The sequence below is a fragment of the Salvelinus alpinus genome, chromosome 1 (assembly GCF_045679555.1).
Source record: "Salvelinus alpinus chromosome 1, SLU_Salpinus.1, whole genome shotgun sequence".
NCBI lineage: Eukaryota > Metazoa > Chordata > Actinopteri > Salmoniformes > Salmonidae > Salvelinus > Salvelinus alpinus.
The window spans coordinates 61,906,817-61,932,321 of record NC_092086.1 but is presented as its reverse complement, the minus strand read 5'-3'; the positions used below and the strand labels follow the sequence as shown (position 1 = coordinate 61,932,321).

Genomic DNA, 25,505 nt, shown 5'->3' with positions numbered 1-25,505 from the left:
GACCCATTCTTTCTGTCAGATGTTTCATGGACAAGGAAAATCTCTGTGGGAAAATCTCATGTTCTCCTGGTTTTTGGATACCCCAAATATGGAGAAAAGACCATAGACCAGGACTAATATACAGTGCCTTCAGAAAGTATTCATACCCCTTAACTTATTCAACATTTTGTTACAGCCTGAATTCAAAATGGATTAAATAGATTTTCTCTACACACAATAAAATCATGTTTTTAGAAAAGTTTGCAAATGTATTTTACACCTTTGCTATGACCTTGCAAATTGAGCTCAGGTGCATCCAATTTCCTTTGATCATCCTTGATGTCACTACAACTTGATTGAAGTCCACCTGTCGCCAATTGTTTGGACATGATTTAGAAAGAAACACACCTGTCTATATAGGGTCCCACAGTTAACAGGGTATGTCAGAGCATAAAATATACAATGAAGTCCAAGGAACTGTTCGTAAATTTCCGAGACAGAATTATGATGAGGCATATATCTGGGGGTGGGTGTAAAATAATTTCTAGAGTGTTTAAAGTTTAAAAAGCACAGCGGTCTCCATCACTGGGAAATTGAACAAATATGGAACTACCCAGACTGCCCAGAGCTGGCCGTCCGACCAAACTGAGCAACCAGGCAAGGACCTTGGTCAGGGAGGTGACCAAGAACTCAATGACTACTCTGACAGAACTGCAGAGTTCCTTGCCTGCAATGGGAGAACCTGCCAGAAGGACAACAGTTTCTACAGCACTTCACCAGTATGGGCTTTATGGGAGAGTGGCCAGTGGGTGGGCCTGGCTCGCAAGTGGGTGAGCCTATACCCTCCCAGGCCCACCCATGGCTGCACCACTGCCCAGTCATGTGAAATCCATAGATTAGGGCCTAATTTATTTATTTCAATTGACTGATTCCTCATATGAACTGTAACTCAGTAATATCAATGAAATTGTTTCATCTTGCATTTATATTTATGTTTAGTATATGTGACCACATCTCTTTTCAGTCTTATGTTTCAAAATTTGAAATAGTGTTTTTTTTTTTTTTACATTGTGTAAAAGTACAGTCTCAGAGCTTCAAATGGCATATCATTTGAGGAAACATGAAGTAATGCTGCTTTAATAGTTGATACATTTATAATCCCATTTAGGAGAAAAATGCTTTTTTTCTCTGAACATTATCTCACCAAGTTACCCCATTAGGCAAACCTTTTACAGTATTAAATGACCCATTATTGTATATCTATAGTGCTGTACTTTCTTTATGCCCATTTAGCATCGTTCACACCCTCTAAAGCCTTAGACCCACCCATCTCTTAAATAATTCACATTGGAACACGTGAATGTGGCCATGTGCTAAAGCAGTAAGGTAGTGCTTAAAAAACAAAAGATTTCAACAAAATGCTTTATTAACTTCAACTGGTAAAGGTAGCCTAGTTAAATAAAGGTTAAATAAATAAAAATAAAATAGTAGCCTACAATTGGGAAAACTTAACACATAAAGGTAAAAACAATATCTAGACCTAGGCCTGTATCATAAGATAATTTGAGTAATTTTGGTTCAGGTAAATAATTAATAATAATGAGTAATTATGGTTCAGGTAAATAATAAATAATAATAATTTGTATCTATGATATGAACAAAGGAATCTAGCCTGAGAGCATATTTCTGTCCTGCCCTTTGGAGCAGCATATAATGTGCATGGCCTTTTCATTGCAAAAGTCCTGATCTTCTTAAAAATATATGTTTGCCGGGATGTATCCATTGCACATCTCTGGGAGGAAGGACGTCAACATTGCACAGCAGCTGAAACCTGGTTCCATCTGAGTGAAAGCTCCTTGGCCACAACACCAGGCTCCAGATAATTAAAGCTATAAAGGAGGAAAGCAGACAAAATAGACAAGACATTGAAACCTTTCATACCAGCAATAACATTAGTTGACCCCCAAGTCCAAGCAATAAGCTCAAAGTACAAAGACAAAATACCTGAAGTGTTGCTTGTTGTCACGTTCCTGACCTGTTTTCTCTTGTTTTGTATGTGTTTATTGGTCAGGGCGTGAGCGGGGTGGGCATTTCTATGTGTTGTGTTTCTATGTTGGGTTAAAGGGTTGCCTGGTATGGCTCTCAATTAGAGGCAGGTGTTTGGCATTTCCTCTGATTGAGAGTCATATTAAGGTAGGTTGTTCTCAATGTTTGTTTGTGGGTGATTGTCTCCTGTGTCTTTCGTGTCTGTGTATCACACCACACGGGACTGTCTTGGCTGTTCGTTCGTTTGATGTAGTCTGTTCCTGTTCGTGAGTTCTGCGTGTAGTTATGTAAGTTCCATGTTCAGGTCTGTCTACGTCGTGTTTGTTATTTTGTAATTTCCAAGTGTTTTCGTATTTCGTCTTCGTGTTTCAATAAATATCATTTATGTCTAATTACCTCGCTGCGTATTGGTCCACCGATCCTTCTCTCCTCTCCTCGTCCGAGGAAGAGGAGGAAGACAACAGCCGTAACACTTGTTCACTCTCAATCATCTCCTTGTACTAGTGGCGGTACGTGGGTTTATGCTGAAAGATACATTCCAGAAAAATAGGTTAAAACATAAATGAATTCATGTTCTATAGCTTGTTATTGCCTGCCGACTGCTACAGCTGTACTAAAATGCCCTGTACACACTTAACCTGCTTCCATCCCAACAATGAAGGCAATGTAGACACAAGTAATAACTCTACCTACATGTACATATTACCTCGACTGACCGGTACCCCCTATATATAGCCTTGCTATTATTATTTTACTGCTGCTCTTTAATTGTTACTTTTACTACTTAGTTTTTTAGGTATTTTCTTAAAACTGCATTGTTGGTTAAGGGCTTGTAATTAAGCATTTCACTGTAAGGTCTACAACTGTTGTATTGGGCGCATGTGACAAATAACATTTGATTTGATTTGGTAGCTAGGTAGTTAAACATGACAAACTGGCAAACATGAAAAAGATTATCATCATGTAATGCATGCCTTGGCACATCAGCAATCCACATTAACAACAGAATGCAACTGGCCACATCTGTAAACAATGGTTTATTGCAGTTCGAAGCAAGCTATAACGGTACCTGTATGCAACTGTCTACCTAACAATAGCTAGCGATGAAAATGACTTTTTATACAGTTGAGATAGCTACATGTACATACGCTATTATCTTAGCATTTTAACTGTAGACTTTTACTGGTGTATGGATTATGATGATTCATGGCAGATTGAAACACTTTCAAAATAATCCTTCCCTCTTGGCTTCAGCCAGTCTAAACTGCTTTAACCACAGAAGACAGAGCTATGTCGATACCAGCAGCTGTATTCAGGACAACACTGGTATTGAAATCTGTAGCTACACTTTGTATGTAGTCCATGATGAAAATATCTGGGGTAGCAGAGAGCAGGATGTGCCATTTGACAGAGCATTTTGACGAAAATGATTTATTTATTTTAAATTCAAATGCCTCTCCTGTGAAGTAGTGGCATGCGTTATATGCCCAGATTTCTGTAATGGGTCACATATTACTTGCATTAACGGCTCAGTGCAGTCAAAAACACGATTTCTTGTGTTTTATATATTTCCACACTGAGGTTGGAATAATACTGTGAAATTGTGAAAATGATGATAATCAGTGAAAGAGCTGTTTGAAAAGACCGCCTGAAATGTCAGCCTCTTAATAGACCATTTTTAAAATGTATTTAACCTTTATTTAACTAGACAAGTCAATAAGAAAGAGTTCCAAACCTCTCTGCCAATAACAGCTAATTTTCAGTTTTCCACCTCCTCACTCAGACCACTCAGACAGTCCTGGCAAAATTTCTTGTTGAGAAATTGCTATTTAATAAGAAGCTATTATTTTAATTGAAAACAATCACAGTGCTGTACTTAATTGTTGCCCACTGTTGGTGTGTGTGTGGGCACAGTAAACATGGGAGCTTTTGTGTCACTCACACAATGCACCATATGATGCCACCCACTGACAGGACACTACAGACTGTGCAGGGCTCCAGTTACAGACTCAGCCAGTCAGTAGGGATATTCCAGGTACATTTAAGTCATTTAGCAGACGCTCTTATCCAGAGCGACTTACAAATTGGAAAGTTCATACATATTCATCCTGGTCCCCCCCGTGGGGAATGAACCCACAACCCTGGCGTTGCAAGCGCCATGCTCTACCAACTGAGCCACACGGGACCAGGTAGGAGCTAGTGATTAGTTAAAGTGGAACTGACAGCATTTGAACTACTTTGCAGATATGAACCAAACAGACAATCATATCAGTAAAACATATCCAATTCCCAGTTTGATTCAAAACCAACTTTCACAAATTAGGTTCCATTTGACAAGAAATGACATGCCTTACAGTAATGCATTGTTGGCAGAATAGATGGATGCGGTTCAACATATGATTCATATAATGCACCAATACATTTCTTGGTAGTCCAAAAAGATTGCTATCAGGTTGTAAATCACAGCTGGCCTGATGCATTGTTTGCTGCCGCCACCGTTTCGGTTTCAGTTTCAATTACTCAATATTTTTAACAAACATGTATGACTGTGACTAAGGCTGGGAATGTTTATACACTCAAACTAGCAAGGGCAATGATCACAAGTCAGTCACAATGTGGCTAATAGGCAAGCGCACGTGTCAAACACAGCCTAATGCACTCGCGTCGGTGAATTCAACTTCAATTGCGCTGCTTTCGTATGTCCCTTTTACAGCACACAGTAGCGGGAAAGTGTACAGACATGCAACAGTCCTAGCTAGGCTACTAAAATGTTGCAGTCTGGCTTAGATTTTTAAAGCTTGATAATGAAGAACCAAAAAACTAAACCGGCAACAAAAATCCTGCAAAAGAGAAACATGTAAACCTATTACAGCAACATTTTAGCAGTAGCCTAGGCTGGCTACTCCACTACAATACATGTTGAGTGTACCATGCAGCAGTGCTGCATTCAACCGCAGCGGTGATCCATGCAGTGCAAAAAAATGAATAATGTTTTAAGTTTAAATGTTACAACAACCATTTAGCTATGTTTTTGTTATTTGGAGTTATTAAATACCTGTGCTAGCATATCTATTGATGTAGCTAGCTATTTATTTAGCAAGCTAAAGGCACGGAGCCTAACGTTAGCTAGATATCTGCTGGGAGCATGTCATATTATTGGAGGAGTGGGTGAGTGACTTTTTCCCCTAATATAATTTTTTTGATGGCTACAGCTAGAGGTGCAGGTGTCATTTGGTTAGCTAGCAAGAAATGTGAACCACTTTGCTGGCTAGCTAGCTATTCTGAATGACTGTTATTCACAGTTAGCATATCTCTTAGTTGTCAATCAAATGTATTTGGCATCGATCAAATGGGCGGGCAGGCAAGTTCCCATTCAGTTGTCAAAACGTGATTAGGCACAACCATGCAACACATTTTGGGCCAAGCTCTGTGGCCTGACTACTGCAGCACTGTGCATGATATTTCTTTTTTTAACAAGAACCCTCCTCCACCTGTTTGACAAGGGAGCCCTCCCTACACAGACACTGTCAGACTTCCTGATGGGCTACCCCCAGCTGGTAAGGGTAGGCAACAATACATCTGCCATGCTGATCCTCAACAACAATGATCACCAACAACGATGAGACAGCCTATAGGGAGGAGGTCCCTCAACGTCCCTCAACGTGAGCAAGACAAAGGAGATGATCGTGGACTACAGGAAAAGGAGGGCCGAACACACTCACATTCACATCGACGGGCTGTAGTGGAGTGGGTCGAGAGTTTCGAGTTCCTTGGTGTCCACATCACCAACAAACTATATCATGGTCCAAACACACCAAGACAGTTGTGACGAGGGCACGACAATGCCTTTTCAGGTGAGGGGGGAAAAAAAGTTATACAGCTGCACCATCTAGAGTATCCTGACCGTTTGCATCACCACCTGGTATGGCAACTGCTCGGCATCCGACCGTAAGATGCTACAGAGAGTAGTGCATACGGCCTAGTACATCACTGGAGCCAAGCTTCCTGCCATCCAGAACCTATATACTTGGCGGTGTCAGAGGAAGGAAATTGTTAAAGACTCCAGTCACCCAAGTCATAGACTGTTCTCTCTGCTACAGCACGGCAAGCGGTACCGGAGCTTCTACCCCCAAGCTGAACAATGAATCAAATGACAACCCGGACTATTTGCATTGACACCCCCCCTTTGTTTTTTACACTGCTGCTACTCACTGTTTATTATCTATGTATAGTCACTTTACACCTACCTACATGTACAAATTACCTCGAATAACCTGTACCCCCTCACATTGACTCGGTACCTGTACCCCATGTATATACATTGCCTTTGGAAAGTATTCAGACCCCTTGACTTTTTCCACATTTTGTTACGTACAGCCTTATTCTAAAATTGATTACATCGTTTTTTCGAGACATCAATCTACACACAATACCCCATAATGACAAAGCAAAAAAAGTTGAGATATTTTTGCAAATTTGTACAAAATAAAAAACTTAAATATTACATTTTTTTTTAACCTTTATTTGACTTGGCAAGTCAGTTAAGAACAAATTCTTATTTACAATGACGGCCTAGGAACAGTGGGTTAACTGTCTTGTTCAGGGGGAGAACGACAGATTGTGACCCTGTCAGCTCGGGGATTCGATCTAGCAACCTTTCGGTTACTGGCCCAATGCTCTAACCACTAGGCTACCTGCCGCCCCATTTACATACAGTACCAGTCAAAAGTGTGGACACACTACTCATTCCAGGGTTTTAATAAATGTTTACTGTTTTCTACATTGTAGAATAATAGTTAATACATTATTAACAAGATGTGGAAAAAGTCAAGGGGTCTGAATACTTTCCGAAGGCATTGTAGCCTCATTTTGTTATTTTGTTACTTTAAAAAAAAGTTTATTTAGTAAATATTTTCTTAACTATTTCACGGTAAGGTCTACACCTGTATTCAGCGCATGTGACAAATACAAATTGATTTGACATATGAGACCATGATCATATATCTGCCCAGTAACTATCAACAGCTGCACCTATAGGCCCTGTGGTTGGTTGGTTGAGTGGATGGATGGGTGGCCTCCTTTCCTAAAATAACTTTAACACTGTGGAGACACAGGATACAGGAGGCCATATCTGGAACTCACTGACTGACTAGTCTGGCTGGTCGGAGGGAGAATGGGTAGAGGAGAGAGGGGAACACTAAGCCGCTCAGTCACACCACAAGACGAGAGCCCCAATGTGCCCTCTAAACAGGAAGCCTTTCGCCTCTTGCTAGGCCGTCATTGTAAATAATAATTTGTTCTTAGTTGACTTTCTTGGTTAAATAAATAAAAACAAATATATATATATTCCATAGGTGGCGCGTGGGTTTCAAGTTTGGGGAAGCTGTATATGTTTTTCCACACAAACGTCCTCTTTAGGCCTGTAATAAAGCATTCCATGAATCATCACATTTAAATCCTAATGTGATGAGTATATTCGGTAACAGTAGGTCTATTAATTGTAATATGTCTAACTCAGTCATTGTTTGCAAAAAAGAACTGAACAGAGCTCGGCAGGGAGCGCAGGCTATGCAGTTCAGCGCAACGGAGTTTCTATAGTCCGGGAAAATGTGGCCTTTTAGAAATCCTATGTCATTAGACATGACTGGAGATGTTAGCAGAACCTATTTAATACCCCAATAATTATCGAAATTACTGGCACAAACTGAGAACTAAAAAACAACTTAGTATTGAATGCAACAAATAGACGAGGCTATGAAAAGAGGGGAGGCACACCGATGGTATACCTACAATATGACATCCATCTAGCCTGAATGAGGAAATTGTTGTCCTAAAAAAAAATCCCAGCATTGACTTCGCATTGATAAAGCCGGGCACTATGCACTCAACTCACCGACGATATGGCAGGTGCGCTCCGCTAGTTACAATAGCCTATATACAGTCGGAAGTTTAAATACACCTTAGCAAAATACATTTAAACTCAGTTTTTCACAATTCCTGACATTTAATCCTAGTAAAAATTCCCTGTTTTAGGTCAGTTAGGTCACCACTTTATTTTAAGAATGTGAAATGTTAGAATAATAGTAGAGAGAATTATTTCTTTCAGCTTTTATTTATTTCATCACATTCCCAGTGGGTCAGAAGTTTACTATTCACATTTCATGAAGAATTACATTTTAGCAGAGAAAGGCTTTTTGTTAATTAAACATGACTGGCATAATCTGTTCATTATGTTCATAACTGTATTATCATGGCCTTGGGATTCCTGTTGGCGTCACTGATCCCGCTCTCTCATGAAAATAAACGTTCAACCCAGACCAAGACCAATGCAAAGGACAAACGCCATGAGCGCTCCATGAGCCTATAATGCAGCATCACTAAAGTGTGGACAACGACAATTGTTTTATTTTGACACAATAAACCCTGAGATGTAATCAAAGTTGTATAATATGAATATCAACGTCAAGCAGCTTTCATGAAATTCAACAAACAAATATTGAAACACTTCGTTCTGGAAATTAAGCAATTATGGTTTCAAACAAAAGCATACACTGTAGGCTATAAATGGCATAGTAGCTGCCAAAGCAAAAGTGATAAAAAAATAACACTTTTACCCTAATGGAGCAGCATCCAACGTCAGGTCTTTGCATCATATGCGTAGATAAGCTGTTCTGGGTCTATAGTTTTGGCAATGTCACTTGATGTGGAGAAGTGACAGGGAAGATGACCATTCCTGGCCCATCTCCAGGACATGGCATGGTGAGTACCTCGCTGTAAAAAGAAGGCTTTCCATGATGGAAGAAAACCGCGAGGCTGTCCGGTTAACTGTGCAGGCCTCCTCCAACAACAGATTGAGCATGTGGGCCATGCAGTGTATTTAGACATGCCGCTGTATGTTCCTGGCGCATTTTCCGTTCACTTTGCCAGCCATGGCACAGCAACCACAGGTAGGTTGGAAATACTGTGCTCTTGCAGGAACTGCTTAATGTGGGTGTATATGGCCTCTGCGTTTGCCTGCTCTGAACAGTCGACAAAGCCCATGAACTGTTCTTGAACTTCCATTTGTTTTTTGTAACGGGCGCACACAGTCATCTCCTCTGTTTTGTAGCTGCGTGCCTAGTCAACCATTAGTTGACTGAGTTAAAAAGCCATTGGCCTCTACCTCCAAAACAAATGTCTTCCCTACCCACATTTTCTAGCCACAATGGCTATGAATTCATTTTGTGTTTCGTGGCTGATGAGATTCAGTGACGTGTGTAGCTTGGCAATAAATGCCACATCTCTTTTAGTGTGGAAATGGGACATTTCTAAGAAGTTGCCCCATTTGCTGGAGGTCTCGGGCTCATCATGCCCCATGCCCTCTCATCATGCCCTGTGGCAGGTAGCCTAGTGGTTAGAGCGTCGGGCCAGTAACCGAAAGATTGCTGCATCGAATCCCCGAGCTGACCAGGTAAAAATCTCGTTATACCCCTGAACAAGACAGTTAACCCACTGTTCCCCGGTATGCCATCATTGTAAATAAGAGTTTGTTCTTCACTGACGTGCCTAGTTAAATAAAGGTTAAATAAATCTAATCCCCTTTTTTTGCCAATAACATAATGATGTCTGCTATAATGGATGCATATTCTCGGTTGTCATGTACTGTGTTTTTGTAGGCTGAGTTCATCTGTGCCACTACCGAGCCCACATCTTTAGACAATATTTCTATTTTGTCCCCAAGCATTCCCACAATATGCGATCGTGTCTCAATGTAATCAAGGTATACATTTTTTATTTTAAAGTACAATCTCTTTTTGGGCTTAGTTGTGGTAAATTTGCTGTGTACCCAGCCTCCCAACCATCCGCTCGGACAAAAATCGGCCCGCCTACCCCTGCCATATATGTCGTGCAATGTGGTGTGCTTTAGAAGTTTTTGGCTGGCATTTCTCCAGTCTCACTCCGCTGTTGGGTTGTCGAGATACTGAAAGGCTTGTAACGTTAGTAGTCAGGGGTGAAGGCACGTTACTCCTTAACAAAGACAGTTTTGGGGTCATCCGGGAGGCAAGGCTGCGCTGGCCCACTGCCCTTCATCCCCAAATTAGCTAGTTTAGCTAATTTGCGCCTTATATGGGTAATGCGGGTTAGATTTTATTTTTAAATATTTTTCACAAAACAGAACTACATGCATAAAAACATAGAAACAACATGACATTTAGTCAGGAAAATACAATTTGACAGAAATGGTAGCAGAAGGTGAATGTTGAACATTTGTTGCATACATATCCTGATGATGCTGCGTCCAATTTGCGCAAAGAAGCTGTCGGTGGGATCGAAGCATAACGCTTCGAACACACCGGCTGTGTCATTGCATCACTGCTGCATAACATTTTGCGCAGCTAGGCAACTATACTGATGCAGGTACCTTTTGCAAATGGTCGCATGCGGTTGGACACATGGAAGAGAGAATAATTTTCGCAGTATCCTCAAAACCGTGTCTTTTTGACACAACTGCTGACAGCTACAGGGACATAAACACAAAAAAATGCTGCTTGGAGACAAGTGTTCACGATAGTAGGATTGCCAGGTCAGTTTAGTAGTGAGCTTGTGCTAGATGTGGCTAGTTAGCGTTAGCTAGCTAGCTAACCTAGCCAATGAGGTGTGTGTGAAAGAAATAGTCAAATAAATAATAAATAAACCATCTCTGGAACCACACAGACCTGCGCTTTCGGCGGGGCTGGTCCCGGCCCAACAGCGCGACCAAGACCACCTTCCTCAACGTTGGTCTCATTGTTGAAAGAGCCTAAGCTGCTATCTTGACTATTTATTTTTGCATTTTGCTCCAAAACTGCATTTGAGGGAAATTATATTATAGGCTCTCACAATTAATTTGTGGATGTCATCAAATAAATAATATATTGGCAAATAAATTAATAAAAAATGTAAATAAATTCTCCACTCAAACTGTTTTTATTATGTTATCACACATTTTGTTTTACTGCATATGTGTGCAACAAAACTTGAACATTCACATTATGCTACTTTCTGTCAAGTAAATCTACGCATACAATTTGATGCATACGTTCGATAAATCGAACGTATGCATCACACAGAACGCACTGCAACTGCCTCTGCAACGCAATGCTGCAAGGCAAACGCAGCGTTCCATTGGAAATGAATGTACTTCTGGTGTTTCGAAACGCAATTACGCAGCCGGTGTGTTCGAAGCGTAACCCTAACAGATATCATACACAGGCCTGCATGCGTTTACCGCATGTGACAGCAAACACGCTATAGAAGGAGGGCATATAATGATTCCTGTTTGCACAGCTACAGTGACATAAAGTGCACAGCTGCACACATACAGTACCAGTCAAAAGTTTGGATACACCTACTCATTTAAGGGTTCTTCTTTATTTTTGCTATTTTCTACATTGTAGAATATTAGTGAAGACATCAAAACTATGAAATAACACATATGTAATCATGTAGTAACCAAAAAAGTGTTAAACAAATCTAAGTATATTTCACACTATTGGCACTCTCAACCAGCTTCACCTGGAATGCTTTTCCAACCGTCTTGAAGGAGTTCACACATATGCTGAGCACTTGTTGGCTGCTTTTCCTTCACTCTGCGGTCCAACTCATCACAAACCATCTTAATAGGGTTGAGTTCGGGTGATTGTGAAGGCCAGGTCATCTGATGATGAACTCCATCACTCTCCTTCTTGGTCAAATAGCCCTTACACAGCCTGGAGGTGTGTTGGGTCATTGTCCTGTTGAAAAACAAATGATAGTCCCACTAAGCGCAAACCAGATGGGATGGCGTATTGCTGCAGAATGCTGTGGTAGCCATGCTGGTTAAGTGTGCATGAATTCTAAATAAATCACAGACAGTGTCACCAGCAAAGCACCCCCACACCATCACATCACCTCCTCCATGCTTCACAGTGGGGACCACACATGCAGAGATCATCCGTTCGCCTACTCTGCGTCTCACAAAGACAGCGGTTGGAACCAAAAATCATAAATTTGGACTCATCAGACCAAAGGACAGATTTCCACTGGTCTAATGTCCATTGCTTGTATTTCTTGGCCCAAGCAAGTCTCTTCTTCTTATTGGTGTCCTTTAGTAGTGGTTTCTTTGCAGAAATTTGACCATGAAGGCCTGATTCATGCAGTCTCCTCTGAACAGTTGATGTTGAGATGTGTCTGTTACTTGAACTCAGTGAAGCATTTATTTGGGCTGCAAGTTCTGAGGTGCAGTTAACTCTAATGAACATGTCCTTTGCAGCAGAGGTAACTCTGGGTCTTCCTTTCCTTTGGCGGTCCTCATGAGAGCCAGTTTTCTCATAGCGCTTGATGTTTTTTGTGACTGTAGTTGATGAAACTTTCAAAGTTCTTGAAATGTTCCGCACTGACTGACCTTCATGTCTTAAAGTAATGATGGACTGTCATTTCTCTTTGCTTATTTGAGCTGTTCTTGCCATAATATGGACTTTGTCTTTTACCAAATAGGGCTATCTTCTGTGTACCACCCCTACCTTGTCACAACACACCTGGCTCAAATGCATTAAGAAGGAAAGAAATTCCACAAATTAACTTGTTAATTGAAATGCATTCCAGGTGACTACCTCATGAAACTGGTTGAGAGAATGCCAAAAGTGTGCAAAGCTGTCATCAAGGCAAAGGGTGGCTATTTTGAAGGATTCCAAATATAAAATATTTCTTGATTTGTTTAACGCTTTTTTGAGGTTACTACATGATTCCATATGTGTTATTTCACAGTTTTTATGTCTTCACTGTTATTCTACAATGTAGAAAATAGTAAAAATAAAGAAGAACCCTAGAATGAGTAGGTGCGTCCAAACTTTTGACTGGTACTTTATATATGGCCAAGGGAATGTTCAAGAAGGCACAACCCAACCATCTAACCCCATAATGTATTCAGTGATACAGTGAGAAAGTACATTAGTTTAATCTGGTCCCCATTGCCAGTTGACGCACCTCTGTTTGATGTACAGTCGTGGCCAAAAGTTTTGAGAATGACACAAATATTAATTTTCACAACGTCTGCTGCCTCAGTTTGTATGATGGCAATATGTATATACTCCAGAATGTTATGAAGAGTGATCAGATGAATTGCAATTAATTGCAAAGTCCCTCTTTTCCAAGCAAATGAACTGAATCCTCAAAAAACATTTCCACTGCATTTCAGCTCTGCCACAACGTCATATCAGTGATTCTCTCGTTAACACAGGTGTGAGTGCAATTCAACAGCTCAGACACAAGAGGTATGTGGCAGGGTCTACAGTCAATCACGGATTACAAAAAGAAAACCAGCCCCGTCGCGGACCAGGATGTCTTGCTCCCAGACAGGCTAAACAACTTTTTTGCCCGCTTTGAGGACAATACAGTGCCACTGACACGGCCCCCTACCAAAACCTGCGGGCTCTCCTTCACTGCAGCCGAGGTGAGTAAAACATTTAAACGTGTTAACCCTCGCAAGGCTGCAGGCCCAGACGGCATTCCCAGCCGGGTCCTCAGAGCATGCGCAGACCAGCTGGCTGGTGTGTTTACGGACATATTCAATCAATCCTTATCCCAGTCTGCTGTTCCCACATGCTTCAAGAGGGCCACCATTGTTCCTGTTCCCAAGAAAGCTAAGGTAACTGAGCTAAACGACTACCGCCCCGTAGCACTCACTTCCGTCATCATGAAGTGCTTTGAGAGACTAGTCAAGGACCATATCACCTCCACCCTACCGGACACCCTAGACCCACTCCAATTTGCTTACCGACCCAATAGGTCCACAGACGACGCAATCGCAACCACACTGCACACTGCCCTAACCCATCTGGACAAGAGGAATACCCATGTGAGAATGCTGTTCATCGATTACAGCTCAGCATTTAACACCATAGTACCCTCCAAACTCGTCATCAAGCTCGAGACCCTGGGTCTCGACCCCGCCCTGTGCAACTGGGTCCTGGACTTCCTGACGGGCCGCCCCCAGGTGGTGAGGGTAGGTAACAACATCTCCACCCCGCTGATCCTCAACACTGGGGCCCCACAAGGGTGCGTTCTGAGCCCTCTCCTGTACTCCCTGTTCACCCACAGATGCACAATCGAGAGCATCCTGTCGGGCTGTATCACCGCCTGGTACGGCAACTGCTCCGCCCACAACCGTAAGGCTCTCCAGAGGGTAGTGAGGTCTGCAGAACGCATCACCGGGGGCAAACTACCTGCCCTCCAGGACACCTACACCACCCGATGTCACAGGAAGGCCATAAAGATCATCAAGGACAACAACCACCCAAGCCACTGCCTGTTCACCCCGCTATCATCCAGAAGGCGAGGTCAGTACAGGTGCATCAAAGCAGGGACCGAGAGACTGAAAAACAGCTTCTATCTCAAGGCCATCAGACTGTTAAACAGCCACCACTAACATTTAGCGGCCGCTGCCAACATACTGACTCAACTCCAGCCACTTTAAAAATGGGAATTGATGGAAATTATGTAAAAATGTACCACTAGCCACTTTAAACAATGCCACTTAATATAATGTTTACATACCCTACATTACCCATCTCATATGTATATACTGTACTCTATATCATCTACTGCATCTTGCCATCTTTATGTAATACATGTACCACTAGCCACTTTAAACTATGCCACTTTATGTTTACATACCCTACAATACTCATCTCATATGTATATACCGTACTCTATACCATCTACTGCATCTTGCCTATGCCGTTCTGTACCACCACTCATTCATATATCTTTATGTACATATTCTTTATCCCTTTACACTTGTGTGTGTATAAGGTAGTAGTTGTGGAATTGTTAGGTTAGATTACTTGTTGGTTATTACTGCATTGTCGGAACTAGAAGCACAAGCATTTCGCTACACTCGCATTAACATCTGCTAACCATGTGTATGTGACTAATAACATTTGATTTGATTTGATTTGAGTGTTGACGAGGACAAGGCTGGATATCACTCTGTCATGCTGATTGAGTTTGAATAACAGACTGGAAGCTTCAAAAGGTGGGTGGTGCTTGGAATCATTGTTCTTCCTCTGTCAGTCATGGTTACCTGAAAGGAAACACGTGCCATCATCATTGCTTTGCACAAAAAGGGCTTCACAGGCAAGTATATTGCTGCCAGTAAGATTGCACCTAAATCAACCATTTATCGGATCATCAGAGAACTTCAAGGAGAGCGGTTCAAATGTTGTGAAGGAGGCTTCAGGGCGCCCAAGAAAGTCCAGCAAGCGCCAGGACCGTCTCCTAAAGTTGATTCAGCTGCGGGATCGGGGCACCACCAGTACAGAGCTTGCTCAGGAATGGCAGCAGGCAGGTGTGAGTGCATCTGCACGCACAGTGAGGTGAAGACTTTTGGAAGATGGCCTGGTGTCAAGAAGGGCAGCAAAGAAGCCACTTCTCTCCAGGAAAAACATCAGGGACAGACTGATATTCTGCAAAAGGTACAGGGATTGGACTGCTGACGACTGGGGTAAAGTCATTTTCTCTGATGAATCCCCTTTCCAATTGTTTGGGGCATCCGGAAAAAAGCTTGTCCGGAGAAGACAAGGTGAGCGCTACCATCAGTCCTGTGTCATGCCAACAGTAAAGCATCCTGAGACCATTCATGTGCGGGGTTGCTTCTCAGCCAAGGGAGTGGGCTCACTCACAATTTTGGCTAAGAACACAGCCATGAATAAAGAATGGTACCAACACATCCTTCGAGAGCAACTTCTCCCAACCATCCAGGAACAGTTTGGTGACGAACAATGCCTTTTCCAGCATGATGGAGCCCCTTACCGTAAAGGCAAAAGTGATAACTAAGTGGCTCGGGGAACAAAACATCGATATTTTGGGTCCATGGCCAGCAAACTCCCCAGACCTTAATCCCATTGAGAACTTGTGGTCAATCCTCAAGAGGTGGGTGGACAAACAAAAACCCACAAATTCTGACAAACTCCAAGCATTGATTATGCAAGAATGGGCTGCCATCAGTCAGGATGTGGCCCAGAAATTAATTGACCACATGCCAGGGCGGATTGCAGAGGTCTTGAAAAAGAAGGGTCAACACTGCAAATATTGACTCTTTGCATCAACTTCATGTAATTGTCAATAAAAGCCTTTGACACTTATGAAATGCTTGTAATTATACTTCAGTATTCCATAGTAATATCTGAGAAAAATATCTAAAGACACTGAAGCAGCAAACTGTGTCATTCTCAAAACCTTTGGCCACGACTGTACATTGTGGCTGTAGTCGGTTCCATACAGTACATTATGGGTGCGTTCGTAAATTCACTCTGTCTGTCTACTCTGATTTCAGAGCACTCTCGTCTCACTGTGCCAGAGGCAGAGCACAGAATAACTGATTAATTTACGTTCGGATCAACCCTACTCCTCGGCCAGAGCGTCTAGTTTGCGCTCGGAACGCTCCGAGAGCGAAACGCTCTGAATTTACGAACGGACAATCTGACAAAGCCCTGAATTTACAAACACCCAGAGCACATTCTGGCACTCCAGATTGAAATCACGAACACACCCTATGATAATAAAACTCTGTCATGCACCAGAAGCCATCCAGATATCCACGTAGTCCATCCCCCTATCTGGGTGTTTTGAGGTTCTCCTCTCTGTTAGCGAGTCACGATCCACGCTATTGCCTGCCTGCCATTGGCCGTCACTCACACTCCCCTCCAGTCTATTGTTACATCACAGAGAGAGGACACAGCATCCATATAGACCAGAGCCCAGGCAGGGTCTGTTTAGGACATTATAGAACAGTCACAAATGATTTGTGTCGAATCAATATGATTGTCTATCCTCAACAATGGAGGGTAATTTCAGCTCTATACATGACATTATACAGTACATTCCTATCTTTTAAATACATCACAGGCCATTGTGATAATGGGACTGATGGAAAGGCTGGGGCTGGATGAGTATTGGCTGCACTACTGTCTAAGGTCAATGGGGCATGCTGCAATACACTAGTAGGGAAGTGCATTCTATTGATACACAATAAAAAAAAAACATTGATTGCAGTGTTATCTTGATTAATGAACTGTGTGTGATGTGTATACAGTTGAAATGCAGGTACAGTAGCTTACACTGCAGGTTCTTGTGTGCAGTTGCTTGGATGACTCTAGAATGTAAAAAAAGAATGGCTCCTCCCAAAGTCACGACTCAACCGTGGTAGTGTGTGTGCCCCTCTGGCTTAGGCGACACTGTATATGCTCGCACACACACACACACACACACACACACACACACACACCTGTCCCCTAGGGAGCAGGCACGCGTGTTGCTGTATCTGGGAACAGTACAGGCAGCACCAAGGAGAAACTCAGAATAGAGGGAGGGTAGGCGAGGGGGCAAGGAGGGGGCAGCGCTGCTGTAGAATGCTGTCACTGGAGCTCTCTGCATAGGCTCACTCCTCTTCCACTCCTCCCTCCATGTTCTGCTCCAACCTACCGTACCACACTGTCAGTCGGCTTGATACTGTTTCAGCGAGAGACCCCATCCTCCCCAGTGTGTGTGTGCCTTCTGATGCAGAGGTGTCGATGTAAGAAACAAACCCTTGTGAAAAACAACCACTAGTGTGAGGTGTTAAATATAGCCTTGTGAAGACATGTTCTGATCGTTTATTTGTGCGTGTGTGTATCTCTACCCATGCATATGCTGCGTTGCAGTGTGGTGCATGAGATAGATGCGTGATGTGCTGGCTGTAGCATCCAGCAGTGGTGTGGTACGGTCTATGCTGCTCTGACGCGTTGCTGAGGAGGCTGCCTGACTGCGTACGAGGAGATGTATCTCGGTGAAGGGTGAACAGGGAAGGGGTAGGTAGGGAGGATGTGATGGCGAGAGAGAGTGAAGCAAGAGCACGTGATTGGGTGAGAGGGTGGAGATGCGCATGGTGTGCTGAGGGTGGAGCTTAGCATCAGGCAATTCCTGCTCTCTGTTTCTTTCTCTCATTTTTCCACTCACGTCTAGTATGTTCACCTGCTCTCCCTTTCTTGTCCTTCATCCTCCTCTTTGTGGGCTATTTCAGTGGACTCTGTGTGTTCTTATGGACTATCATCCGCTTCCTCCCAACTTGGTCTGAGCAACAGGGGGGCTTTCCAGGCACCAGCACTCCCTCTCTCGGTTTTCATCCCCCTCACTCGGGGAGGGGGGGAGGACTAAGGGTGGGGGTGTATAGCACCTCCTGGGGCAGTGTGGGGGTAAGACGGAGGCGGATAGGTGTGGAGGGAGTAGGAGTGGTGAGGATGGTAATGCCGGCCCGTGGCTCTCCCTTCTTCCTGCTGCTACTGCTTCTCTGTAGGCTGTGTGTCTCAGGGGCACAGTCCTGCTTCCTCTTCTCGTCATGAGCCTGGCAGCAAGGGTCTCCTGCTCTGTGCTCAACTGCTTTGTAAGTGGCCCCTTTTTCAAATTCTCTTCTGTGTCTGTGTGTGTGTGTGTGTGCGCGCGCAAGTTTCTATCTGTATTGTGTGTGTTTTGAACGCGCCGTGCCTCTCCCTTTCCTGCGCTGTGTGTGCGCCTTTCAGTCAGCGGGGGATGGAGGTGGGGTAGTGGTCGGCGCACCTTAGCGCTGCCCAGCTGCTAAGGAACCAATGGCGACCGTAATGAAAATACTAAATTAATTACATCCTCTGTTGATGTACAGTATGTGGGAAGGTCAATTTGTGGCTGTGAGTCTGTTGGTGTTCCGGTTCTCTCTTTTCTGTTCTAATCGAGGACAGAGCAAATTAAGATGGGTAGCGGCAGGGAGCGAGGGAGAGACAGGCCCGAAATAGACCAGACTATGGTCAGAGAAGGAACATGCATTGTGAAGAACACACTTTTTTTAATACCACAAAAATTACCAAAATAACAGACTACTCTGTCACTGACATACTGAGATCAATGAAATCTGTTTTAAATGCAACCAATGGCATAGGCCATTGAAAAGAGTGGAGACTACTAATCTGAAGCCATTCTTGTGATTATTTTGATTTTGCTATTGTAAATATTTGTAGGCTTATGTAGCCAAATTGTATCTATGATCTTACGCTATCCATTTATGTTTTTTGTATGCTATTTTAATATATGAGAATTAACCAATGATATCAGGTCACACCCGGCCATGATTACAGACACCTGTGTGTCTTTTGACACTATATAAATGAGTCATCCCGCAGTGTTTGTCATTATACCCTGATGAAGACAGCTTGTCTGTCGAAACATTGGACATAAATGTTTTTGCATCTGAGCTCCTAGAGTGTGCGGCTCTACTTTATTTTTTTAAGTGTTCCACTCCGCTAGCCAGCACCTCGCCTAAATAGGTGTGCGTTTCTTTCACCTCTAAATTACTTGAATAAGCCTATGGGAAAAGTTTAAAAATATTAGTGTATTTGCATCATTAGGCTAAGTGACTGAAATGTATCAAAAATGTATTGGAAAGTTCAGGAAAACATCAGGGAAGCTTATCAGCAGAGCCAGGGTGTACCGTGGCTGAAGTATGTGGACACCCCTTCAAATTAGTGGATTTGTCTATTTCAGCCACACCTGTTGCTGACAGGTGTATAAAATCGAGCAAACAGCTATGCAATCTCCATAGACAAACAGTGGTAGTAGAATGGCCTGAAGAGCTCAGTGACTTTCGGCAAGCAGGTGTCCACATACTTTAGGACATCTAGTGTGTGTGTGTGTGTGCGTGTGTCTATATATATATATATATATACAGTGTATTCAGAAAGTATTCAGACCCCTTTCCCCTTTTCCACATTTTGTTACGTTACAGCCTTATATGAAAATGGATTAAATACATTTTACCCTCATAAATCTACACACAATACGCCATAATGACAAAGTGAAAACAGGTTTTTAGACATTTTTGCTAATTTATAAAAAATAAAATACAGAAATACGTTATTAATATAAATATTCAGAAACTTTGCAATGAGACTCGCATTTGAGCTCAGGTGCATCCTGTTTCCGTTGATCATCCTTGAGATGTTTCTACAACTTGATTGGAACCCACCTGTGGTAAACTAAATTGGTTGCACATGATTTGGAAGGCACGCACCTGTCTGTGTAAGGTCCCACGGTTGACAGTGCATATCAGAGCAAAAACCAAGCCATGAGGTTGAATTAATTGTCAGTAGAGCTCCGAGACAGGATTGTGTCGAGGCACAGATCTGGGGAAGGGTACCAAAACATTTCTGCAGCGTTGAAGGTCCCCAAGAACACAGTGGCCACAGTGGCCATTCTCAAATGGAAGAAGTTTGGAGCCACCAAGACTCTTTCTAGAGTTGGCCGCCCAGCCAAACTGAGCAATCAGGGGAGAAGGGCCTTGGTCACGGAGGTGACCAAGAACCCGATGGTCTCACTGACAGAGCTCCAGAGTTCCTCTGTGGAGATGGGAGAACCTTCCAGAAGGACAACCATCTCTGCAGCACTCCACCAATCAGGCCTTTATTGTAGAGTGGCCAGACAGAAGCCACTCCTCAGTAAAAGGCACATGACAGCCCGCTTGGAGTTTACCAAAAGGCACCTAAAGACTCCCAGACCATGAGAAACAAGATTCTCTCCTCTGATGAAACCAGGATTGAACTCTTTGGCCTGAATGCCAAGCGTCACGTCTGGAGGAAACATGGCACAATTCTTATGGTGAAGCATGGTGGTGGCATCATCATTCTGTGGAGATGTTTTTCAGTGGCAGGGACTGCGAGACTAGTCAGGATCGAGGGAAAGATGAACTGAGCAAAGTACTGAGAGATCCTTGATTAAAACCTGCTCCAGAGCGCTCAGGACTTCAGACTGGGGTGAAGTTTCACCTTCCAACAAGACAACAATCCTAAGCACACAGCCAAGGCAACTCAGGAGTAGCTTCGGGACATGTCTCTGAATGACCTTGAGTGGCCCAGCCTGTGCCTGGACTTGAACCCTATCGAATATCTCTGGAGAGCCCTGAAAATAGCTGTGCAGCAACGCTCCCCATCCAACCTGACAGCTTGAGAGGATCTGCAAAGAAGAATGGGAGAAACTCCCCAAATACAGGTGTGCCAAGCTTGTAGCGTCATACCCGAGAAGACTGGAAACTGACTGGAAACAAAGTACTGTGTAAAGGGTCTAAATACCCATGTAAATGTGATATTTTATTATTTATTTGATTTGATAAATTAGCAAACATTTCTAAAAAACAGTTTTTGCTTTGTCATTATGGGGTATAGTGTGTAGATTGAGGTGGGGAAAAAACAATTTAATCCATTTTAGAATAAGGTTGTAACGTAACAATGTGTAAAGGTCAAGGGGTCTGAATACTTTCAAATGGCACTGTATATTTTCAAATAACTTCCCCTTTTCTGGCCCGCAAATTGCTTTTAGGGCCCACCACTGTTTTTTTTTTATTGCCCATCCCTGCATTAATATTCTGTAATATAATAATCACTTCAAGAACTCATGTAGTAATTCATAAATGCATTTCTTTAGCTTCCAAAATCTTTTTTTACAATGGTGGGGAGTACTAAAATGGAGTCTGTGGCTTCAAAACAACGGCCACTGACTGTCATCTAGTGTATATATACATAATTGAATTCTACAGGGTGTAGACAAAATGTCAACTTTGTCACACACGCCTTCATGTGCAGTCATGTGGCCTGGCAGGTTGAGCACGGCTGGATATATTAACTCTGTGTGGACCCCTCACTTGGCTGTGTTGTGTTTTTACTGTCAGTGATTCAGCTGAATTGGCTGTTCTCATGGCTGCACCAGTCACTGTCTGTATAATTTAGTATCAAGACTCCCTTGTTGTTTCACTTTTGAAGGAGGCTCGAAACTGAACGTTTTTTATAATGTCCCAAGCTTGCACTAGTCTTTGCTTTTGGCACAGCTAAATAATATAACTTCCATAGTTGAATTTCTAGCACTCACATGCTAGCTTGTCTTACATTTATTTTGGCAAACTCCAGAAAATTAATTCAAAAGCTCTTAACTGAAGTCAAATGCTCCATTCCCCCCTTCTATCTTTCATCTCTCCTCCTCTCCCTCTGACTATCATGTTTGTTTCTTCTGCAAATATATTTCCGTCAGTAAATTGAGCCATAAAAAGCAATTGTAATTGTTTCCGTAACTCAGACACCATTATAGCCCTCTCTCCTCTCTGTGCTGGCTAAGTGAATCAGGTGGAGTGCAATTGGAGCCAAGGGCTTCTGGGGGAGGTGGTGCATCTCTTTCTCTTTGCCCCTGGCCTGCATCAGCCACTCTGGCACCTGGGAGGGCTCATATATCAAGTGGCAACCTGATTGGCATGGCACCTAGGTTACTATAATAGTGGGTGAGCCCTATGAGAGCCTGGCAAACGTTTTGAAATGGGGAGGTACTGTCTCTCTGCCTCTGGCCTGTTGCTCCATCAACACTGGAACCTGGAAGGACTCGCAGATCAAGTGGCACCCTGACTGCATGGTACCTAGTGGGTTAGTCCCCAATCAGAGCCTGGCAGCAGATGGGCCGTGTGATGAGTGGTGCCCTGAGTCTCACCACCGCTCTCCATCTCTCGCTCCATCACACCGTCCTATTAGAGGCTCAAAGGCACTTCATCATTCCCTGTATTATTTCTTAGTTTAGGCTTCCTCAGTTTCTGCACATTCAGTTCCAGCTATAAAAAGTAGCGCTGGCCACGTGACCTGAGGTCAAGGAATTTAAAATTGAATTTTCATTCCATGTGCTTTCTCCCTGTTGATCCGTGAGGTCACAGGTAGCAGAATGTCTGCATTCCCTCTGAGGTCACTGCACTCTCCCTGTAGCTGATCTGATGGATGGATTATCTGCTGACAGTGCCCCATGATTTTAACATGTTTTAACAGAATAAGGGTGTTTTCACATATAGTTCTGAGCTATAGTTCGAATCAGAGTTCGATTATTTGTTACATTGTACAGTATTTTTGTTATTTGGTACAGTTGGTTTCACATTGTCCAACAAACTAAAATGCCTAAACAAAATCACGTGTTCATGCAAGTAATTTGTTTATTGGAGGAAAATGCTCTTTGATTAACAATCAGCTTAACTTGTGTTTCCCAAACGTTATTACTTTAACTTTGATCTTCAAACAACGTGCGGTAGGAAACGGCACAAATGCCACTCTAACCGCAACGTGAATAGGCTATATTCAGTAGCCTATAATACCTTGTAGGCTATAGCCCCTACCTCCCCTAATCTGCATCGGATGCGCTCATGAATGCGCTGCTACTCATAATGTGTCAGATATATCAAGTTATGGTACGCTACTGCATGCATTTAAGCAAATGCTCGCCGTCAAACAACCAAATAATAGTTCTACTGCACGCCAGTGGATATTTTATTTTGTTTGCTCCAGATTTGTTTGGTCCAGACTGCGTTCTCACCTGCAGCGAACTAGACCACCGTACGAAAAGAATCGGACCGAGACAACAATTTTTGAGCGAACCAAGGTGCGTTGTTTATTGCGCTCTTGAGTGTGGATATTGTTCACACCAGTCCAAACGAACTGAACTAAGGGGGAAAATGAACCAAAACAATTTAGTGTGAAATTTGGTAATCAATGCACATTTCTGCCTGTGTGTGTCAGTGCTTGTGTGTACATGTACAGTCATGGCCAAAAGTTTTGAGAATGACACAAATATTAATGTTCACAAAGTTTGCTGCTTCAGTGTCTTTAGATATTTTTGTCAGATGTTACTATGGAATAGTGAAGTATAATTATAAGCATTTCATAAGTGTCAAAGGCTTTTATTGACAATTACATGAAGTTGATGCAAAGAGTCAATATTTGCAGTGTTGACCCTTCTTTTTCAAGACCTCTGCAATCTGCCCTGGCATGCTATCAATTAACTTCTGGGCCACATCCTGACTGATGGCAGCCCATTCTTGCATAATCAATGCTTGGAGTTTGTCAGAATTTGTGAGTTTTTGTTTGTAAAACCCGCCTCTTGAGGATTGACCACAAGTTCTCAATGGGATTAAGGTCTGGGGAGTTTCCTGGCCATGGACCCAAAATATCAATGTTTTGTTCCCCGAGCCACTTAGTTATCACTTTTGAGGTGCTCCATCATGCTGGAAAAGGCATTGTTCATCACCAAACTGTTCCTGGATGGTTGGGAGAAGTTGCTCTCGGAGGATGTGTTGGTACCATTCTTTATTCATGGCTGTGTTCTTAGGCAAAATTGTGAGTGAGCCCACTCCCTTGGCTGAGAAGCAACCCCTCACATGAATGGTCTCAGGATGCTTTACTGTTGGCATGACACAGGACTGAGGGTAGCGCTCACCTTGTCTTCTCTGGACAAGCTTTTTTCCGGATGCCCCAAACAATCGGAAAGGGGATTCATCAGAGAAAATGACTTTACCCCAGTCCTCAGCAGTCCAATCCCTGTACCTTTTGCAGAATATCAGTCTGTCCCTGATGTTTTTCCTGGAGAGATGTGGCTTCTGTGCTGCCCTTATTGACACCAGGCCATCCTCCAAAAATCTTCGCCTCACTGTGCGTGCAGATGCACTTACACCTGCCTGCTGCCATTCCTGAGCAAGCTCCGTACTGGTGGTGCCCCGATCCCGCAGCTGAATCAACTTTAGGAGACGGTCCTGGCGCTTGCTGGACTTTCTTGGGCGCCCTGAAGCCTTCTTCACAACATTTGAACCGCTCTCCTTGAAGTTCTTGATGATCCGATAAATGGTTGATTTTTACTGGCAGCAATATACTTGCCTGTGAAGCCCTTTTTGTGCAAAGCAATGATGATGGCACGTGTTTCCTTTCAGGTAACCATGATTGACAGAGGAAGAACAATGATTCCAAGCACCACCCACCTTTTGAAGCTTCCAGTCTGTTATTCGAACTCAATCAGCATGACAGAGTGATCTCAAGCCTTGTCCTCGTCAACACTCACATCTGTGTTAACGAGAGAATCACTGACATGGTGTCAGCTGGTCCTTTTGTGGCAGGGCTGAAATGCAGTGGAAATGTTTTTTGAGGATTCAGTTAATTTGCATGGCAAAGAGGGACTTTGAGGGACAATTAATTGCAATTCATCTGATCACTCTTCATAACATTCTGGATTATATGCATATTGCCATCATACAAACTGAGGCAGCAGACTGTGAAAATTCATATTTGTGTCATTCTCAAAACTTTTGGCCACGACTGTACAATGCATTCGGAAAGTTTTCAGACCCCTTGACTTTTTCCACATCTTGTTACATTGCAGCTGTATTCTAAAATGGATTCAGTAAAAAAAATGTCCAGGAGTGTGCAAAGCAATGGGTGGCTACTTTGAAGAATCTCAATTATAAAATCTATTTTCTATTTTCTATTTTGAACACTTTTTTGGTTGCTACATGATTTCATGTGTTATTTCATAGTTTTGATGTCTTCACTATTATTCTACAATGTCGAAAATAAAGAAAAACCATGGAATGAGTAGGTAGTGATGGTCAGATTTGCCAAATGGAGGGAAAGGGAAGG

General features: G+C 42.9%; 1 protein-coding gene across 4 annotated transcripts in view; it reads left to right on the top strand.

Annotated features, from left to right (window-relative positions):
• LOC139582816 (phosphatidylinositol-3,5-bisphosphate 3-phosphatase MTMR4-like) overlaps positions 1-25,505 on the top strand; it is a 115,800-nt gene that overhangs the window by 5,462 nt on the left and 84,833 nt on the right. The window contains exon 1 of one of the 4 annotated variants that reach the window (XM_071413180.1): positions 17,847-18,442. The exons of 1 other annotated variant lie outside the window; for it this stretch is intronic. In XM_071413180.1, coding sequence (XP_071269281.1) covers positions 18,398-18,442 — 45 coding nt within the window. In that variant the 5' untranslated portion in view covers positions 17,847-18,397. Of the gene's footprint in view, positions 1-17,846; positions 18,443-25,505 lie in introns of those variants that run through there. 2 more of the 4 variants (XM_071413206.1, XM_071413198.1) reach the window with 2 other exon arrangements.